Here is an 18,320-nt window from a genome sequence, read left to right on the forward strand (position 1 = left end):
CACATCCCATCACCGTGTGGGGGAATCAGACACAGACCCACATCCCATCACCGTGTGGGGGAATCATTGACACAGACCCGCATCCCATCACCGTGTGGGGGAATCATTGACCCAGACCCGCGTCCCATCACCGTGTGGGGGAATCACTGACACAGACCCACATCCCATCACCGTGTGGCAGAATCACTGACACAGACCCACATCGCATCACTGTGTGGCAGAATCACTGACACAGACCCGCATCCCATCACCGTGTGGGGGAATCACTGACACAGACCCGCATCCCATCACCGTGTGAGGGAATCACTGACACAGACCCACATCCCATCACCGTGTGGTGGAATCACTGACACAGACCCGCATCCCATCACCGTGTGGGGGAATCATTGACCCAGACCCACATCCCATCACCGTGTGGGGGAATCACTGACAGAGACCCACATCCCATCACCGTGTGGCAGAATCACTGACACAGACCCACATCCCATCACCGTGTGGGGGAATCACTGACACAGACCCAGACCAATCACCGTGTGGGGGAATCACTGACAGAGATCCACATCCCATCACCGTGTGGGGGAATCACAGACACAGACCCGCATCCCATCACCGTGTGGCAGAATCACTGACACAGACCCGCATCCCATCACCGTGTGGGGGAATCACTGACACAGACCCGCATCCCATCACCGTGTGAGGGAATCACTGACACAGACCCACATCCCATCACCGTGTGGTGGAATCACTGACACAGACCCACATCCCATCACCCTGTGGGGGAATCACTGACACAGACCCGCGTCCCATCACCGTGTGGGGGAATCACTGACACAGACCCGCATCCCATCACCGTGTGGGGGAATCACTGACACAGACCCGCATCCCATCACTGTGTGGGGGAATCACTGACACAGACCCGCGTCGCTTCACCGTGTGGGGGAATCACTGACACAGACCCGCGTCCCATCACCGTGTGGGGGAATCACTGACACAGACCCGCATCCCATCACCGTGTGGGGGAATCATTGACACAGACCCACGTCCCATTACCGTGTGGGGGAATCAGACACAGACCCGCGTCACATCACCATGTGGGGGTATCACAGACACAGACCCACATCCCATCACCGTGTGGTGGAATCACTGACACAGACCCATACCAATCGCCGTGTGGGGGAATCACTGACACAGACCCATACCAATCACCGTGTGGGGGAATCACTGACACAGACCCAGACCAATCACCGTGTGGGGGAATCACAGACACAAACCCACGTCCCATCACCATGTGGGGGAATCACTGACACAGACCCGCATCCCATCACCGTGTGGGGGAATAAGTGACACAGACCCACATCCCATCACCGTGTGGGGGAATCACTGACACAGACCCGCATCCCATCACCGTGTGGTGGAATCACTGACCCAGACCCACATCCCATCACCGTGTGGGGGAATCACTGACACAGACCCGCGTCCCATCACCGTGTGGGGGAATCATTGACACAGACCCACATCCCATCACCGTGTGGGGGAATCAGACACAGACCCACATCCCATCACCGTGTGGGGGAATCATTGACACAGACCCGCATCCCATCACCGTGTGGGGGAATCATTGACCCAGACCCACATCCCATCACCATGTGGGGGAATCAGACACAGACCCACATCCCATCACCGTGTGGGGGAATCATTGACACGGACCCGCATCCCATCACCGTGTGGGGGAATCATTGACACAGACCCACATCCCATCACCGTGTGGGGGAATCAGACAGAGACCCGCATCCCATCACCATGTGGGGGAATCAGACACAGACCCGCATCCCATCACCGTGTGGGGAAATCACTGACACAGACCCACGTCCCATCACCGTGTGGGGGAATCAGACACAGACCCGCATCCCATCACCATGTGGGGGAATCACTGACACAGACCCGCATCCCATCACCGTGTGGGGGAATCACTGACACAGACACACATCCCATCACTGTGTGGGGGAATCACTGACACAGACCCACGTCACATCACCGTGTGGGGGTATCACTGACACAGACCCACGTCCCATCACCGTGTGGGGGAATCATTGACACAGACCCATGTCCCATCACCCTGTGGGGGAATCACTGACACAGACCCATACCAATCACCGTGTGGGGGAATCACTGACAGAGATCCACATCCCATCACCGTGTGGGGGAATCACAGACACAGACCCGCATCCCATCACCGTGTGGCAGAATCACTGACACAGACCCACATCCCATCACCGTGTGGGGGAATCACTGACACAGACCCGCATCCCATCACCGTGTGGGGGAATAAGTGACACAGACCCACATCCCATCACCGTGTGGGGGAATCACTGACACAGACCCATACCAATCACCGTGTGGGGGAATCACTGACACAGACCCATACCAATCACCGTGTGGGGGAATCACAGACACAGACCCACGTCCCATCACCATGTGGGGGAATCACTGACACAGACCCGCATCCCATCACCGTGTGGGGGAATAACTGACACAGACCCACATCCCATCACCGTGTGGGGGAATCATTGACACAGACCCACATCCCATCACCGTGTGGTGGAATCACTGACCCAGACCCACATCCCATCACCGTGTGGGGGAATCAGACACAGACCCACATCCCATCACCGTGTGGGGGAATCACTGACACAGACCCGCATCCCATCACCATGTGGGGGAATCATTGACCCAGACCCACATCCCATCACCGTGTGGGGGAATCAGACACAGACCCACATCCCATCACCGTGTGGGGGAATCATTGACACAGACCCGCATCCCATCACCGTGTGGGGGAATCATTGACCCAGACCCGCGTCCCATCACCGTGTGGGGGAATCACTGACACAGACCCACATCCCATCACCGTGTGGCAGAATCACTGACACAGACCCACATCGCATCACTGTGTGGCAGAATCACTGACACAGACCCGCATCCCATCACCGTGTGGGGGAATCACTGACACAGACCCGCATCCCATCACCGTGTGAGGGAATCACTGACACAGACCCACATCCCATCACCGTGTGGTGGAATCACTGACACAGACCCTCATCCCATCACCGTGTGGGGGAATCATTGACCCAGACCCACATCCCATCACCGTGTGGGGGAATCACTGACAGAGACCCACATCCCATCACCGTGTGGCAGAATCACTGACACAGACCCACATCCCATCACCGTGTGGGGGAATCACTGACACAGACCCAGACCAATCACCGTGTGGGGGAATCACTGACAGAGATCCACATCCCATCACCGTGTGGGGGAATCACAGACACAGACCCGCATCCCATCACCGTGTGGCAGAATCACTGACACAGACCCGCATCCCATCACCGTGTGGGGGAATCACTGACACAGACCCGCATCCCATCACCGTGTGAGGGAATCACTGACACAGACCCACATCCCATCACCGTGTGGTGGAATCACTGACACAGACCCACATCCCATCACCCTGTGGGGGAATCACTGACACAGACCCGCGTCCCATCACCGTGTGGGGGAATCACTGACACAGACCCGCATCCCATCACCGTGTGGGGGAATCACTGACACAGACCCGCATCCCATCACTGTGTGGGGGAATCACTGACACAGACCCGCGTCGCTTCACCGTGTGGGGGAATCACTGACACAGACCCGCGTCCCATCACCGTGTGGGGGAATCACTGACACAGACCCGCATCCCATCACCGTGTGGGGGAATCATTGACACAGACCCACGTCCCATTACCGTGTGGGGGAATCAGACACAGACCCGCGTCACATCACCATGTGGGGGTATCACAGACACAGACCCACATCCCATCACCGTGTGGTGGAATCACTGACACAGACCCATACCAATCGCCGTGTGGGGGAATCACTGACACAGACCCATACCAATCACCGTGTGGGGGAATCACTGACACAGACCCAGACCAATCACCGTGTGGGGGAATCACAGACACAAACCCACGTCCCATCACCATGTGGGGGAATCACTGACACAGACCCGCATCCCATCACCGTGTGGGGGAATAAGTGACACAGACCCACATCCCATCACCGTGTGGGGGAATCACTGACACAGACCCGCATCCCATCACCGTGTGGTGGAATCACTGACCCAGACCCACATCCCATCACCGTGTGGGGGAATCACTGACACAGACCCGCGTCCCATCACCGTGTGGGGGAATCATTGACACAGACCCACATCCCATCACCGTGTGGGGGAATCAGACACAGACCCACATCCCATCACCGTGTGGGGGAATCATTGACACAGACCCGCATCCCATCACCGTGTGGGGGAATCATTGACCCAGACCCACATCCCATCACCATGTGGGGGAATCAGACACAGACCCACATCCCATCACCGTGTGGGGGAATCATTGACACGGACCCGCATCCCATCACCGTGTGGGGGAATCATTGACACAGACCCACATCCCATCACCGTGTGGGGGAATCAGACAGAGACCCGCATCCCATCACCATGTGGGGGAATCAGACACAGACCCGCATCCCATCACCGTGTGGGGAAATCACTGACACAGACCCACGTCCCATCACCGTGTGGGGGAATCAGACACAGACCCGCATCCCATCACCATGTGGGGGAATCACTGACACAGACCCGCATCCCATCACCGTGTGGGGGAATCACTGACACAGACACACATCCCATCACTGTGTGGGGGAATCACTGACACAGACCCACGTCACATCACCGTGTGGGGGTATCACTGACACAGACCCACGTCCCATCACCGTGTGGGGGAATCATTGACACAGACCCATGTCCCATCACCCTGTGGGGGAATCACTGACACAGACCCATACCAATCACCGTGTGGGGGAATCACTGACAGAGATCCACATCCCATCACCGTGTGGGGGAATCACAGACACAGACCCGCATCCCATCACCGTGTGGCAGAATCACTGACACAGACCCGCATCCCATCACCGTGTGGGGGAATCACTGACACAGACCCGCATCCCATCACCGTGTGAGGGAATCACTGACACAGACCCACATCCCATCACCGTGTGGTGGAATCACTGACACAGACCCACATCCCATCACCCTGTGGGGGAATCACTGACACAGACCCGCGTCCCATCACCGTGTGGGGGAATCACTGACACAGACCCGCATCCCATCACCATGTGGGGGAATCACTGACACAGACCCGCATCCCATCACTGTGTGGGGGAATCACTGACACAGACCCACGTCGCTTCACCGTGTGGGGGAATCACTGACACAGACCCGCGTCCCATCACCGTGTGGGGGAATCACTGACACAGACCCGCATCCCATCACTGTGTGGGGGAATCATTGACACAGACCCACGTCCCATCACCGTGTGGGGGAATCAGACACAGACCCGCGTCCCATCACCATGTGGGGGTATCACAGACACAGACCCACATCCCATCACCGTGTGGTGGAATCACTGACACAGACCCATACCAATCGCCGTGTGGGGGAATCACTGACACAGACCCATACCAATCACCGTGTGGGGGAATCACTGACACAGACCCAGACCAATCACCGTGTGGGGGAATCACAGACACAAACCCACGTCCCATCACCATGTGGGGGAATCACTGACACAGACCCGCATCCCATCACCGTGTGGGGGAATAAGTGACACAGACCCATGTCCCATCACCGTGTGGGGGAATCACTGACACAGACCCGCATCCCATCACCGTGTGGTGGAATCACTGACCCAGACCCACATCCCATCACCGTGTGGGGGAATCACTGACACAGACCCGCATCCCATCACCGTGTGGTGGAATCACTGACCCAGACCCACATCCCATCACCGTGTGGGGGAATCACTGACACAGACCCGCGTCCCATCACCGTGTGGGGGAATCATTGACACAGACCCACATCCCATCACCGTGTGGGGGAATCAGACACAGACCCACATCCCATCACCGTGTGGGGGAATCATTGACACAGACCCGCATCCCATCACCGTGTGGGGGAATCATTGACCCAGACCCACATCCCATCACCATGTGGGGGAATCAGACACAGACCCACATCCCATCACCGTGTGGGGGAATCATTGACACAGACCCCATCCCATCACCGTGTGGGGGAATCATTGACCCAGACCCACATCCCATCACCGTGTGGGGGAATCAGACAGAGACCCGCATCCCATCACCATGTGGGGGAATCAGACACAGACCCGCATCCCATCACCGTGTGGGGAAATCACTGACACAGACCCATACCAATCACCGTGTGGGGGAATCACTGACACAGACCCAGACCAATCACCGTGTGGGGGAATCACAGACACAAACCCACGTCCCATCACCATGTGGGGGAATCACTGACACAGACCCGCATCCCATCACCGTGTGGGGGAATAAGTGACACAGACCCACATCCCATCACCGTGTGGGGGAATCACTGACACAGACCCGCATCCCATCACCGTGTGGTGGAATCACTGACCCAGACCCACATCCCATCACCGTGTGGGGGAATCACTGACACAGACCCGCGTCCCATCACCGTGTGGGGGAATCATTGACACAGACCCACATCCCATCACCGTGTGGGGTAATCAGACACAGACCCGCATCCCATCACCATGTGGGGGAATCACTGACACAGACCCGCATCCCATCACCGTGTGGGGGAATCACTGACACAGACACACATCCCATCACTGTGTGGGGGAATCACTGACACAGACCCACGTCACATCACCGTGTGGGGGTATCACTGACACAGACCCACGTCCCATCACCGTGTGGGAGAATCACTGACACAGACCCACGTCCCATCACCCTGTGGGGGAATCACTGACACAGACCCATACCAATCACCGTGTGGCAGAATCACTGACACAGACCCACATCCCATCACCCTGTGGGGGAATCACTGACACAGACTCACATCCCATCACCGTGTGGGGGAATCACTGACACAGACCCGCGTCCCATCACCCTGTGGGGGAATCACTGACACAGACCCGCATCCCATCACCGTGTGGGGGAATCAGTGACACAGACCCACATCCCATCACCGTGTGGGGGAATCACTGACACAGACCCACGTCCCATCACTGTGTGGGGGAATCACTGACACAGACTCACGTCCCATCACCGTATGGGGGAATCACTGACACAGACTCACGTCCTGTCACCCTGTGGGTGAATCAGACACAGACCCGCATCCCATCACCGTGTGGGGGAATCAGACACAGACCCATGTCCTGTCACCCTGTGGGGAAATCACTGACACAGACCCATACCAATCACTGTGTGAGGGAATCAGACACAGATCCACGTCCCGTCACCCTGTGGGGGAATCAAAACACAGACCCCCAACCAGTCACCGTGTGGCGGAATCACAGACACAGACCCGCGTCCCGTCACCATGTGGGAGAATCACGGACACAGACCCACATCTCATCACACAATGGAGCGGCTGAGTGAGAACAGACCTCAGGTGAGCGTGTGCCCTGGAGTGTGAATGGTGTAAGGGATCCTTTGGGAAAGAAACAGCAATCGTGACCTCTCCCCTCCCACCCAAACCCACTTACATGCTGGCATCACTGAAATTTCGGCAGTGACTGTGCTGTTGATACCCAGGTTGGATAAAGCCCCTCGCACCAGCCCACAGGTGAATGCTAGGAACTAAAAATAAAACAAAAGCATTGAGAATACAATCATTAAAACATGTCCAGGTGAGTTATCACATCACACCCTCCCTGTGATAACTTTACTGCTTTGTTTTTGATGTGACTGTTGTTTTGCGAGTGAATATTACACCACACTGTAGTCCATGAGGCTAATGATCATTTAATCATTTCTTCATGATGTAGGTGAGGAGAAAGTGTTAGTCAGCACACTGGGAGAATCCCCACCCTTGCCTTCCAATATCACCAGGAGATCATTAACATCCTCCTGAGAAGATAGGTGAGGCCTCAACTTAACATTCCATGTGAAGGACTGCTCCTCTGCCAGTGCAGCACTCCCTCAATACTGACCCTCCGACAGTGCAGCACTCCCTCAATACTGATCCTCTGACAGTGCAGCACTCCCTCAATACTGATCCTCCAACAGTGCAGTACCCCCTCAATACTGATCCTCCAACAGTGCAGCACTCCCTCAGCACTGACCCTCCGACAGTGCAGCACTCCCTCAGCACTGACCCTCCAACAGTGCAGCACTCCCTCAATACTGATCCTCCAACAGTGCAGCACTCCCTCAATACTGATCCTCTGATAGTGCAGCACTCCCTCAATATTGATCCTCTGACAGTGCAGCACTCCCTCAGCACTGATCCTCCGACAGTGCAGCACGCCCTCAGCACTGATCCTCCGACAGTGCAGCACTCCCTCAATACTGCTCCTCTGACAGTGCAGCACTCCCTCAATACTGATCCTCCGACAGTGCAGCACTCCCTCAATACTGATCCTCCGACAGTGCAGCACTCCCTCAATACTGATCCTCCAACAGTGCAGCACTCCCTCAGCACTGACCCTCCAACAGTGCAACACTCCCTCAATACTGATCCTCCAACAGTGCACCACTCCCTCAATACTGATCCTCCGACAGTGCAGCACTACCTCAGCACTGATCCTCCAACAGTGCAGCACTCCCTCAATACTGATCCTCCGACAGTGCAGCACTCCCTCAATACTGATCCTCTGCCAGTGCAGCACGCCCTCAGCACTGACCCTCTGAAAGTGCAGCACTCCCTCAGCACTGATCCTCCAACAGTGCAGCACTCCCTCAATACTGATCCTCCAACAGTGCAGCACTCCCTCAATACTGATCCTCCGACAGTGCAACACTCCCTCAATACTGATCCTCCGACAGTGCAGCACTACCTCAGCACTGATCCTCCAACAGTGCAGCACTCCCTCAATACTGATCCTCCGACAGTGCAGCACTCCCTCAATACTGATCCTCTGCCAGTGCAGCACGCCCTCAGCACTGACCCTCTGAAAGTGCAGCACTCCCTCAGCACTGATCCTCCAACAGTGCAGCACTCCCTCAATACTGATCCTCCAACAGTGCAGCACTCCCTCAATACTGATCCTCCAACAGTGCAGCACTCCCTCAATACTGATCCTCCAACAGTGCAGCACTCCCTCAATACTGATCCTCCAACAGTGCAGCACTCCCTCAATACTGATCCTCCAACAGTGCAGCACTCCCTCAATACTGATCCTCCAACAGTGCAGCACTCCCTCAATACTGATCCTCCGACAGTGCAGCACTCCCTCAGCACTGATCCTCCAACAGTGCAGCACTGCCTCAGCACTGATCCTCCAACAGTGCAGCACTGCCTCAGCACTGATCCTCCAACAGTGCAGCACTCCCTCAATACTGATTCTCCGACAGTGCATTGCTCCCTCAATACAGATACTGCAACAGTGCAGAACTCCCTCAGTATTGACCCTGCAACTATACAGTGCTCACTCAATACTGACCCTCTGACTGTTTGGTGCTCCTTCAGTACTGACCCTCAAATAATGCAGCATTCTCTCAATACTGATTCTCCGGCAGTGTAGCGCTCCCTCAGCACGGAGTGTCAGCCCAGAATTAGTGCTGACATTCTGGATCAGAATTGCTGAAATTGGGGATAATCAACAACTAATTTTAATCAGAAATAAACTGTCTTTCAGCAACAAATTTTATTTATACACCAACATTAACTCTCACAACATGCTCAACAATGGAGAGCAGAGATGCAGAGCCGTGAAGTGGCGGGAGAACCTCAAGGTAGGATCAGGGGGAGCAAGGCAAAAGCATGTCAGGAGTGCCTGCCAGAGTGTGTAAAGTAAGACGGTCAGAGGGAGAGATGGAAGCAACTACACTCAGTATCTCAGAGTATGTGGGCATTAATGCAGGGTGGGAGGACGTAGCTGAAACATGGTGGATGAGGCCACGAGATGAGTGGAAGGAACAGCCAGTGATCAAAGGGTGGGATGAACTCCAATGGTTGCACTTCCCTGCCTTGGCATACATTAGCATTGAAGAGTCGGAGAGAAGGCCATGGAGGCCAAGTCACTGAATATATTTAAGAAGGAAATAGATAGATTTCTGGACTTTTAAAGGCATCAAGGGGAATGGGGAGAGAGCAGGAGTATGGCGTTGAGGTAGAGGGTCAGCCTGACCATATTGAATGACACAGCAGGCTCAAAGGACCAAGTGAAATACTGCTGCTCCTATTTTCTATGTCAGACATTGGATCAATGGTCAATTTGCTTTATCTATTTCAGATGATACAGTGCATCACTGTGATGCATAGAGGGCCGTTAGACACAGCAACAATCCGTGCATTATTACAGCATCTTTAATGTAATCAGGTTTTTCATAACAAAGGGCCAGGTACCTTTGGTGCCTCTTCCAAGTACTGCTTCCCGCTGGAGATCGGGGTGAGGAGTCTGAAGCGATTGTCCTGGAGCACGTAGGTTCCCTGAGAAAAGGACAAAGCATCAATGAACCACCTGGCAAGGGATTGGAGCTTCACTCTGCCCAATACCTTGTCAGAAAACCCCTCATTCCTCCCCAATCCCCCTCCCACTCTGTTTAGAAAGCCCCTCACCCTGAAAGGACTAAACCTCCTCTTTATAAATCGCTGCTCACTCCCCAATGGAGTTGGGGGGGGTGGGGGGGGGGGAAGACTCCCCCATTATAGAAGCTCCCTAATAAAGCTCAACTCCCTCTTTCGAACCCTCCCTCCCCAGTTAATCTCTGAGCAGCAGAGGCTCTGTGCGAGGCTCCACTCACCTGGTGGTTTGTTCGCAGGTTATCAATCTGTTTCCAGAAGAGGTTGGTCCAGAATTCCTTACAGATAAACTTCATAATGTCCAGCTCATCTTTGAAGGATGGTGTCTCCTTGGTGAACCTACAGCAACAACCTGTATTTATATGGCACTTATAACATAGCAAAGCATCCCAAGACTCTTCATAGGAGCCAAAATTGCACACCAAGACATGTAAGGACATATTAGGACATGTGACTAAAAGCTTGGTCAAAAAAGGAGGTTTTAAGGAGCATCTGCAGCGAGAAGAGGTGGAGAGCTTTAAGGAGGGAATTCCACAGCTTAGGGCTCAGGCATGACTGCCAATGATGGAGGGATTAAGATAGTGGGATGCACAAGAGATCACAACGAGAAGACTGCAGAGATCTTGGACGGTTGTTGGGCTGAAAGGAGTTTTAGTGATATGAAGGAATGAGGTATTGGGGAGATTTGAAACCAAGGACAAGAATTTTAAAACTGAGCTGTTGCCAGAATGGGTACCAATGTAGGTCAGTGGGGCAGGATGGGTGAATGGGACTCGGTATGAGTTATGATTCAGGCAGCAGAGTTTTGGATGAGCTGAACTTTACAGGAGATAAGGAACAGTTTAATCAATTAGTAGAGTGTCCTGCTATTCATTTCTAAAGCAACAGCAATTCAGAGTAAAAACAAAAATAAAAATACCTGGAAAAACTCAGCAGGTCTGACAGCATCTGCGGAGAGGAGCACAGTTAACGTTTCGAGTCCGTATGACTCTTCAACAGAACTAAGGAAAAATAGAAGAGAGGTGAAATATAAGCTGGTTTAAGGGGGGTGGGACAGGTAAAGCTGGATAGGGGGCCAGTGATAGGTGGAGATAACCAAAAGATGTCATAGACAAAATGACAAAGAGGTGTTGACGGTGGTGATGTTATGTAAGAAATGTGCTAATAAGTGACATTAAGGGTAGAAAGCAGGACGAGCAAGGTACAGATATCCCTAGTGGGGGTGGGGTGGGGGGAAGGGATCGAAATAGGCTAAAAGGTAGAGATAAAACAATACATTTGGAAATACATTTAAAAATAATGGAAATAGGTGGGAAAAGAAAAATCTATATAAATTATTGGGAAAAAGGGGGATCGGAAAGGGGTTGGGGATGGAGGAGAGAGTTCATGATTTAAAATTGTTGAACTTAATATTCAGTTCGGAAGGCTGTAAAGTGCCTAATCAGAAGATGAGGTGCTGTTCCTCCAGTTTGCGTTGAGCTTCACTGGAACATTGCAGCAGGCCAAGGACGGACATGTGGGCATGAGAGCAGGGTGGAGTGTTGAAATGGCAAGCGACAGGGAGGTCTGGGTAATGCTTGCGGACAGACCGAAGGTGTTCTGCAAAGCGGTCACCCAGTCTGCGTATGGTCTCTCCAATGTAGAGGAAACCGCATTAGGAGCAGCGAATGCAGTAGACTAAATTGAGGGAAGTGCAAGTGAAGTGCTGCTTCACTTGAGTGTTTGGGCCCTTGGTTGGTGAGGAGGGGGGAAGTAAAAGGGGCAGGTGTTGCACCTTCTGCGGTTGCATGGGAAGGTGCCATGGGAGGGGGTTGAGGTGTAGGGGGTGATGGAGGAGTGGACCAAGGTGTCCCGGAGGGAACGATCCCTGCGGAATGCCGCCGGGGTGGGGTGAAGGGAAGATGTGTTTGGTGGTGGCATCATGCTGGAGTTGGCGGAAATGGCGGAGGATGATCCTTTGAATGCGGAGGCTAGTGGGGTGACAAGTGAGGACAAGGGGGACATGGTTCTGGGAGGGAGAGGAAGGTGTGAGGGCGGATGCGCGGGAGATGGGCCGGACACGGTTGAGGGCCCTGTCAACGACCGTGGGTGGAAAATCTCGGTTAAGGAAGACATGTCAGAGGAACTGTTTTTGAAAGTGGCATCATCAGAACAGATGCGACGGAGGCGAAGGAACTGAGAGAATGGGATGGAGTCCTTACAGGAAGCGGGTTGTGAGGAGCTGTATCAGGGTAGCTGTGGGAGTCGGTAGGCTTGTACATGACAGAAAGATATATCGCACTTAACTGATGTTCTGCGCACTCTTTGCACCAATACATTTATAATACCAAGTTTGGTGGCATAGGGTTTTATTTGAGACTGAACTCTGCCCATCGTAGCACTGCAGGAAGGGAAGAGTCAGACCAGAGACAATGAACAAGAGTGAAACATTTTGCATAAAGAAATTCTGAGACAGGCCTGATCAAAGTGCACTGCATGCACAAAGACATGATAGACCTACCAGGTCATTTCACAGAGCCAGTTAAATGTTATCGTCTCTCCTGCACTGTAACGTAAAGATAGCAGGTCTCTGAGACATGTTGACCACTAACCTCTCGATCAAACCTTGTCCTGCCCGGAAACCCATCCCTTCCAATGTGGAAAGGCTTTTCCCGTGCTCCTGCTGGAAATAAAAAATGATTTCAACAGATCCTGCATTAGAGTCAATTTAACAGTGTAATACACCCCTCAGAGAACACGATTAACTCCTTGGATATAATTCCCAATCAGACTTGCACCTATCAAAGATTTCAGTCAGATCATCACTCTACCTTCTAAACCCAAAGGACTACAAATCAAATCCATGCAACCAGTCACCATAACCAAAGTTTTTTAGCACAGGCATCATTCTGGTGAATCTGTGCTACATCCCTCCAAGGCCAACATCTCCTTCCTGAGGTGTGGCACTCAGAGCTGAAGGCAGCATTAAGCACTTGATGACCTGGGAACTGGCAGGTTCTTTCTTTCGATGGTGGGATCCAGGTCCCACAACATTTAGCCACAGACACAACACATACCAGGAAAGGTGCAAACACTGACTCCCACATAAAATTCCTGCCAAGATCCAGAAAAGGACCACCTTTACAACATAGTGTGAGAGGGTCATCAAAGGCAATGTCAGAAATGTAACTGAAATAAAATTATTTGTTAGTGACAAACAACCTGCATTTATACAGTCACCCCTGACAGAGAACATTGGATTCCAAGTATGAGTCAGGGAAGGGAAGAGTTAGGGAGCTGGTTATAAGAAAACGTTTACAGCGAAGGGATGTGAATTTTCAGATGTTTGTGACTGATGGCAGTAATCCAGAGTTTGAGGCTGGGGTCGAAAAACCTGCATTTACATCGCACCTTTCACCACCTCAGGGCATCCCAAAGTGATTTACAGCCAATGAATTACTTTTGAAGCATAGGCATCATTGTAATGTAGGAAACGTGGCAGCCAATTTGTTCACAGCAAGCTCCCATAAACAGCAATATGTTTCAGGGACTGCAGCATGGGGAGGGAGGGATTGGAATAATGTGAAGGTTCAAAGCCTGGGGCCTTAACCCATTGGACTCTTGTGTGGGGGATATTGAGGGGCACATTAAGGGATTTTAGGGGTATTTGGTCTATTGGGGACAGACTAGGCATATTACATTAGAGTTATATTAAGGGGTTTTATGGACTATTGTAGCGCATTAGAGTTATATTGGGGTCTATTTCAGGAATAGGGAGTTTTAGGGAATATTGGAGTGTATTAGGTGAATATTTGAGGGTATTAGGTTTTATTAAGGATTAAGGTGACATATATAGGATATACCCCATATATTGGATATATAGGGTTTATATTCGAGTTACTGTGTCTCCGGCCTCAGGCTATTGGGATTGTGCTGAGGGTTAGGGTTTTAAGGATATATTTTAGGTTTTACATTAAAGTATATCGTATGGTATTTATAGGATTTTTAAATGTGGGTTTATTTTAGGGTATATATATATGGTTTTAATAGGATTTATTTTAGGATATATATAGGGTTTATTTTAATGTGTATATAGGTCAATAGGATTTACTTTAGGGTATATATAGGGTTTATTTTGGAGTATATATAGGGTTTATTTTGGGGTACATATAGGGTTTTAATAGGGTTTATTTTAGGATATATAGGGTTTTAATAGGGTTTATTTTGGTGTATATACAGGGCTTTAATAAGATATATTTTGGGGTGTATACATAGGGTTTTATGGGGTATCTATAGGGTTGTAATAAGGTTTACTTTGGGGTAGATATAGAGTTTTAAAAGGGTTTATTTTGGGGTTTATTTTAGTGTATATATAGGGTTAACTTTGGGGTATAGATAGGGTTTATTTCAGATATTATATAGGGTTTATTTTGGGGTATATATAGGATTTGTTGTGGGGTTAATTTTAGGGTATATATTGGGTTTTAATAAAGTTTAATTTGGGGTATATATAGAGTTTTAATAGGGTTTATTTTAGGGTACATATAGGGTTAATTTTATGATTACATATAGGGTTAATTTTATCATATATATAGGGTTAATTTGGGGTATATATAGGGTTTATTTTAGGGTTTTAATAGGGTTTAATTTGGGGTATGTATAGGGTTTTAATAGGGTTTATTTTAGCATATATATAGGATTTATTCTGGGATATAAATAATAAATATTTATTTTAGGGTCTTTGTAGGGCTTATCTGGGGCATATATAGGGTTTATTTTGGGGTATTTATAGGGTTTATTTGGGGGATATACAGGGTTTATTTCGGGGCATTTATAGGGTTTATTTCGGGGTATTTATAGGGTTTATTTCGGGGTATTTATAGGGTTTATTTTGGGGTATTTATAGGGTTTAATTTGGGGTATTTATAGGGTTTATTTGGGGGATATACAGGGTTTATTTCGGGGCATTTATAGGGTTTATTTCGGGGTATTTATAGGGTTTATTTTGGGGTATTTATAGGGTTTAATTTGGGGTATTTATAGAGTTTAATTTGGGGTATTTATAGGGTTTAATTTGGGGGATATACAGGGTTTAATTTGGGGGATATACAGGGTTTAATTTGGGGGATATACAGGGTTTAATTTGGGGGATATACAGGGTTTATTTCGGGATATTTATAGGGTTTATTTGGGGGATATACAGGGTTTATTTTGGGGTATTTATAGGGTTTATTTGGGGAATATACAGGGTTTATTTCGGGGCATTTATAGGGTTTATTTGGGGAATATACAGGGTTTATTTTGGGGTATTTATAGGATTTATTTGGGGAATATACAGGGTTTATTTCGGGGCATTTATAGGGTTTATTTCGGGGCATTTATAGGGTTTATTTCGGGGCATTTATAGGGTTTATTTGGGGAATATACAGGGTTTATTTCAGGGCATTTATAGGGTTTATTTGGGGAATATACAGGGTTTAATTTGGGGTATTTACAGGGTTTATTTTGGGGTATTTACAGGGTTTATTTTGGGGTATATACAGGGTTTATTTTGGGGTATTTACAGGGTTTATTTTGGGGTATATACAGGGTTTATTTTGGGGTATTTATAGGGTTTATTTCGGGGTATTTATAGGGTTTATTTCGGGGTATATATAGGGTTTATTTTGGGGTATTTACAGAGTTTATTTTGGGGTATTTACAGGGTTTATTTTGGGGTATTTACAGGGTTTATTTTGGGGTATTTACAGGGTTTATTTTGGGGTATATACAGGGTTTATTTTGGGGTATTTACAGGGTTTATTTTGGGGTATATACAGGGTTTATTTTGGGGTATATACAGGGTTTATTTTGGGGTATATACAGGGTTTATTTTGGGGTATATACAGGGTTAATTTTGGGGTATATACAGGGTTTATTTTGGGGTATTTATAGGGTTTATTTTGGGGTATTTATAGGGTTTATTTTGAGGTATTTATAGGGTTTATTTTGAGGTATTTACAGGGTTTATTTTGGGGTATATACAGGGTTTATTTTGGGGTATTTATAGGGTTTATTTTGGGGTATATACAGGGTTTATTTTGGGGTATATACAGGGTTTATTTTGGGGTATATACAGGGTTTATTTTGGGGTATATACAGGGTTTATTTTGGGGTATTTATAGGGTTTATTTCGGGGTATTTATAGGGTTTATTTCGGGGTATTTATAGGGTTTATTTTGGGGTATATACAGGGTTTATTTTGGGGTATATACAGGGTTTATTTTGGGGTATATACAGGGTTTATTTTGGGGTATATACAGGGTTTATTTCGGGGTATTTACAGGGTTTATTTCGGGGTATTTATAGGGTTTATTTCAGGGTATTTATAGGGTTTATTTTGGGGTATATATAGGGTTTATTTCGGGGTATATATAGGGTTTATTTCGGGGTATATATAGGGTTTATTTCGGGGTATTTATAGGGTTTATTTTGGGGTATATACAGGGTTTATTTTGGGGTATTTACAGGGTTTATTTTGGGGTATTTATAGGGTTTATTTTGGGGTATATACAGGGTTTATTTCGGGGTATTTATAGGGTTTATTTTGGGGTATATACAGGGTTTATTTTGGGGTATTTACAGGGTTTATTTTGGGGTATTTATAGGGTTTATTTTGGGGTATTTATAGGGTTTATTTTGGGGTATTTATAGGGTTTATTTTGGGGTATATATAGGGTTTATTTTGGGGTATATATAGGGTTTATTTTGGGGTATTTATAGGGTTTATTTTGGGGTATATATAGGGTTTATTTTGGGGTATTTATAGGGTTTATTTTGGGGTATTTATAGGGTTTATTTTGGGGTATATATAGGGTTTATTTCGGGGTATTTATAGGGTTTATTTTGTGGTATTTATAGGGTTTATTTTGGGGTATTTATAGGGTTTATTTTGGGGTATATATAGGGTTTATTTTGGGGTATTTATAGGGTTTATTTCGGGGTATTTATAGGGTTTATTTTGGGGTATTTATAGGGTTTATTTTGGGGTATATATAGGGTTTATTTTGGGGTATATATAGGGTTTATTTTGGGGTATTTATAGGGTTTATTTTGGGGTATATACAGGGTTTATTTCGGGGTATTTATAGGGTTTATTTTGGGGTATTTATAGGGTTTATTTTGGGGTATTTATAGGGTTTATTTCGGGGTATTTATAGGGTTTATTTCGGGGTATTTATAGGGTTTATTTTGGGGTATATATAGGGTTTATTTCGGGGTATTTATAGGGTTTATTTCGGGGTATATATAGGGTTTATTTCGGGGTATTTATAGGGTTTATTTCGGGGTATTTATAGGGTTTTATTAGGTTTTACCGTATCTCCGGCCTCGGGCTGTTTGTAAATCTGGGCCACAATCTCCAGGTGAAGCAACTCGAACAAAACCGCGTCTCCCATCAGGTGAGTCCGAGGCTCGAGGCCTAGTCCCGGGGTTTGGGGTCCGGGGGTTCGGGGTTTGAGGGTTTCGGGGTTTTGAAGGTTTCTCTCCCGGTGACGGGAACCCAAACCCCGCCTCCCTGACCCGGTGGCCGCCGCTCAGTTTGCCCGGAGTGAGGGTCAGTTGTTCCGGACACTGACCATCCCGCTCCGGCCACTTGACCGAAATTTATTGAAGAATAAAATCTCCGACCGGAGAAACCGGGAAATTTCTCCCCGTTTCAGCCGCTTCCCGGACCCAAATCCGGGAGAGA

General features: G+C 49.0%; 1 protein-coding gene across 2 annotated transcripts in view; it reads right to left on the bottom strand.

Annotated features, from left to right (window-relative positions):
• Nucleotides 1–18,251, bottom strand: part of LOC144671382 (trafficking protein particle complex subunit 6b-like) — a 29,326-nt gene extending 11,075 nt beyond the window's left edge. Inside the window, exons 1-5 of one of the 2 annotated variants that reach the window (XM_078533258.1) lie at nt 17,947–18,251; nt 13,204–13,274; nt 10,834–10,951; nt 10,436–10,519; nt 7,632–7,725 (exon numbers count right to left, since the gene is read on the bottom strand). In XM_078533258.1, the coding sequence (XP_078389384.1) occupies nt 7,632–7,725; nt 10,436–10,519; nt 10,834–10,951; nt 13,204–13,274; nt 17,947–18,027 (448 nt within the window). In that variant the 5' untranslated portion in view covers nt 18,028–18,251. The remainder of the gene's footprint in view (nt 1–7,631; nt 7,726–10,435; nt 10,520–10,833; nt 10,952–13,203; nt 13,275–17,946) is intronic. The other variant, XM_078533257.1, reaches the window with a different exon arrangement.
• Between the last annotated feature and the right edge of the window lie 69 nt (nt 18,252–18,320).

This window comes from Cetorhinus maximus, chromosome 32 (assembly GCF_964194155.1).
Source record: "Cetorhinus maximus chromosome 32, sCetMax3.hap1.1, whole genome shotgun sequence".
Taxonomy (NCBI): Eukaryota; Metazoa; Chordata; class Chondrichthyes; order Lamniformes; family Cetorhinidae; genus Cetorhinus; species Cetorhinus maximus.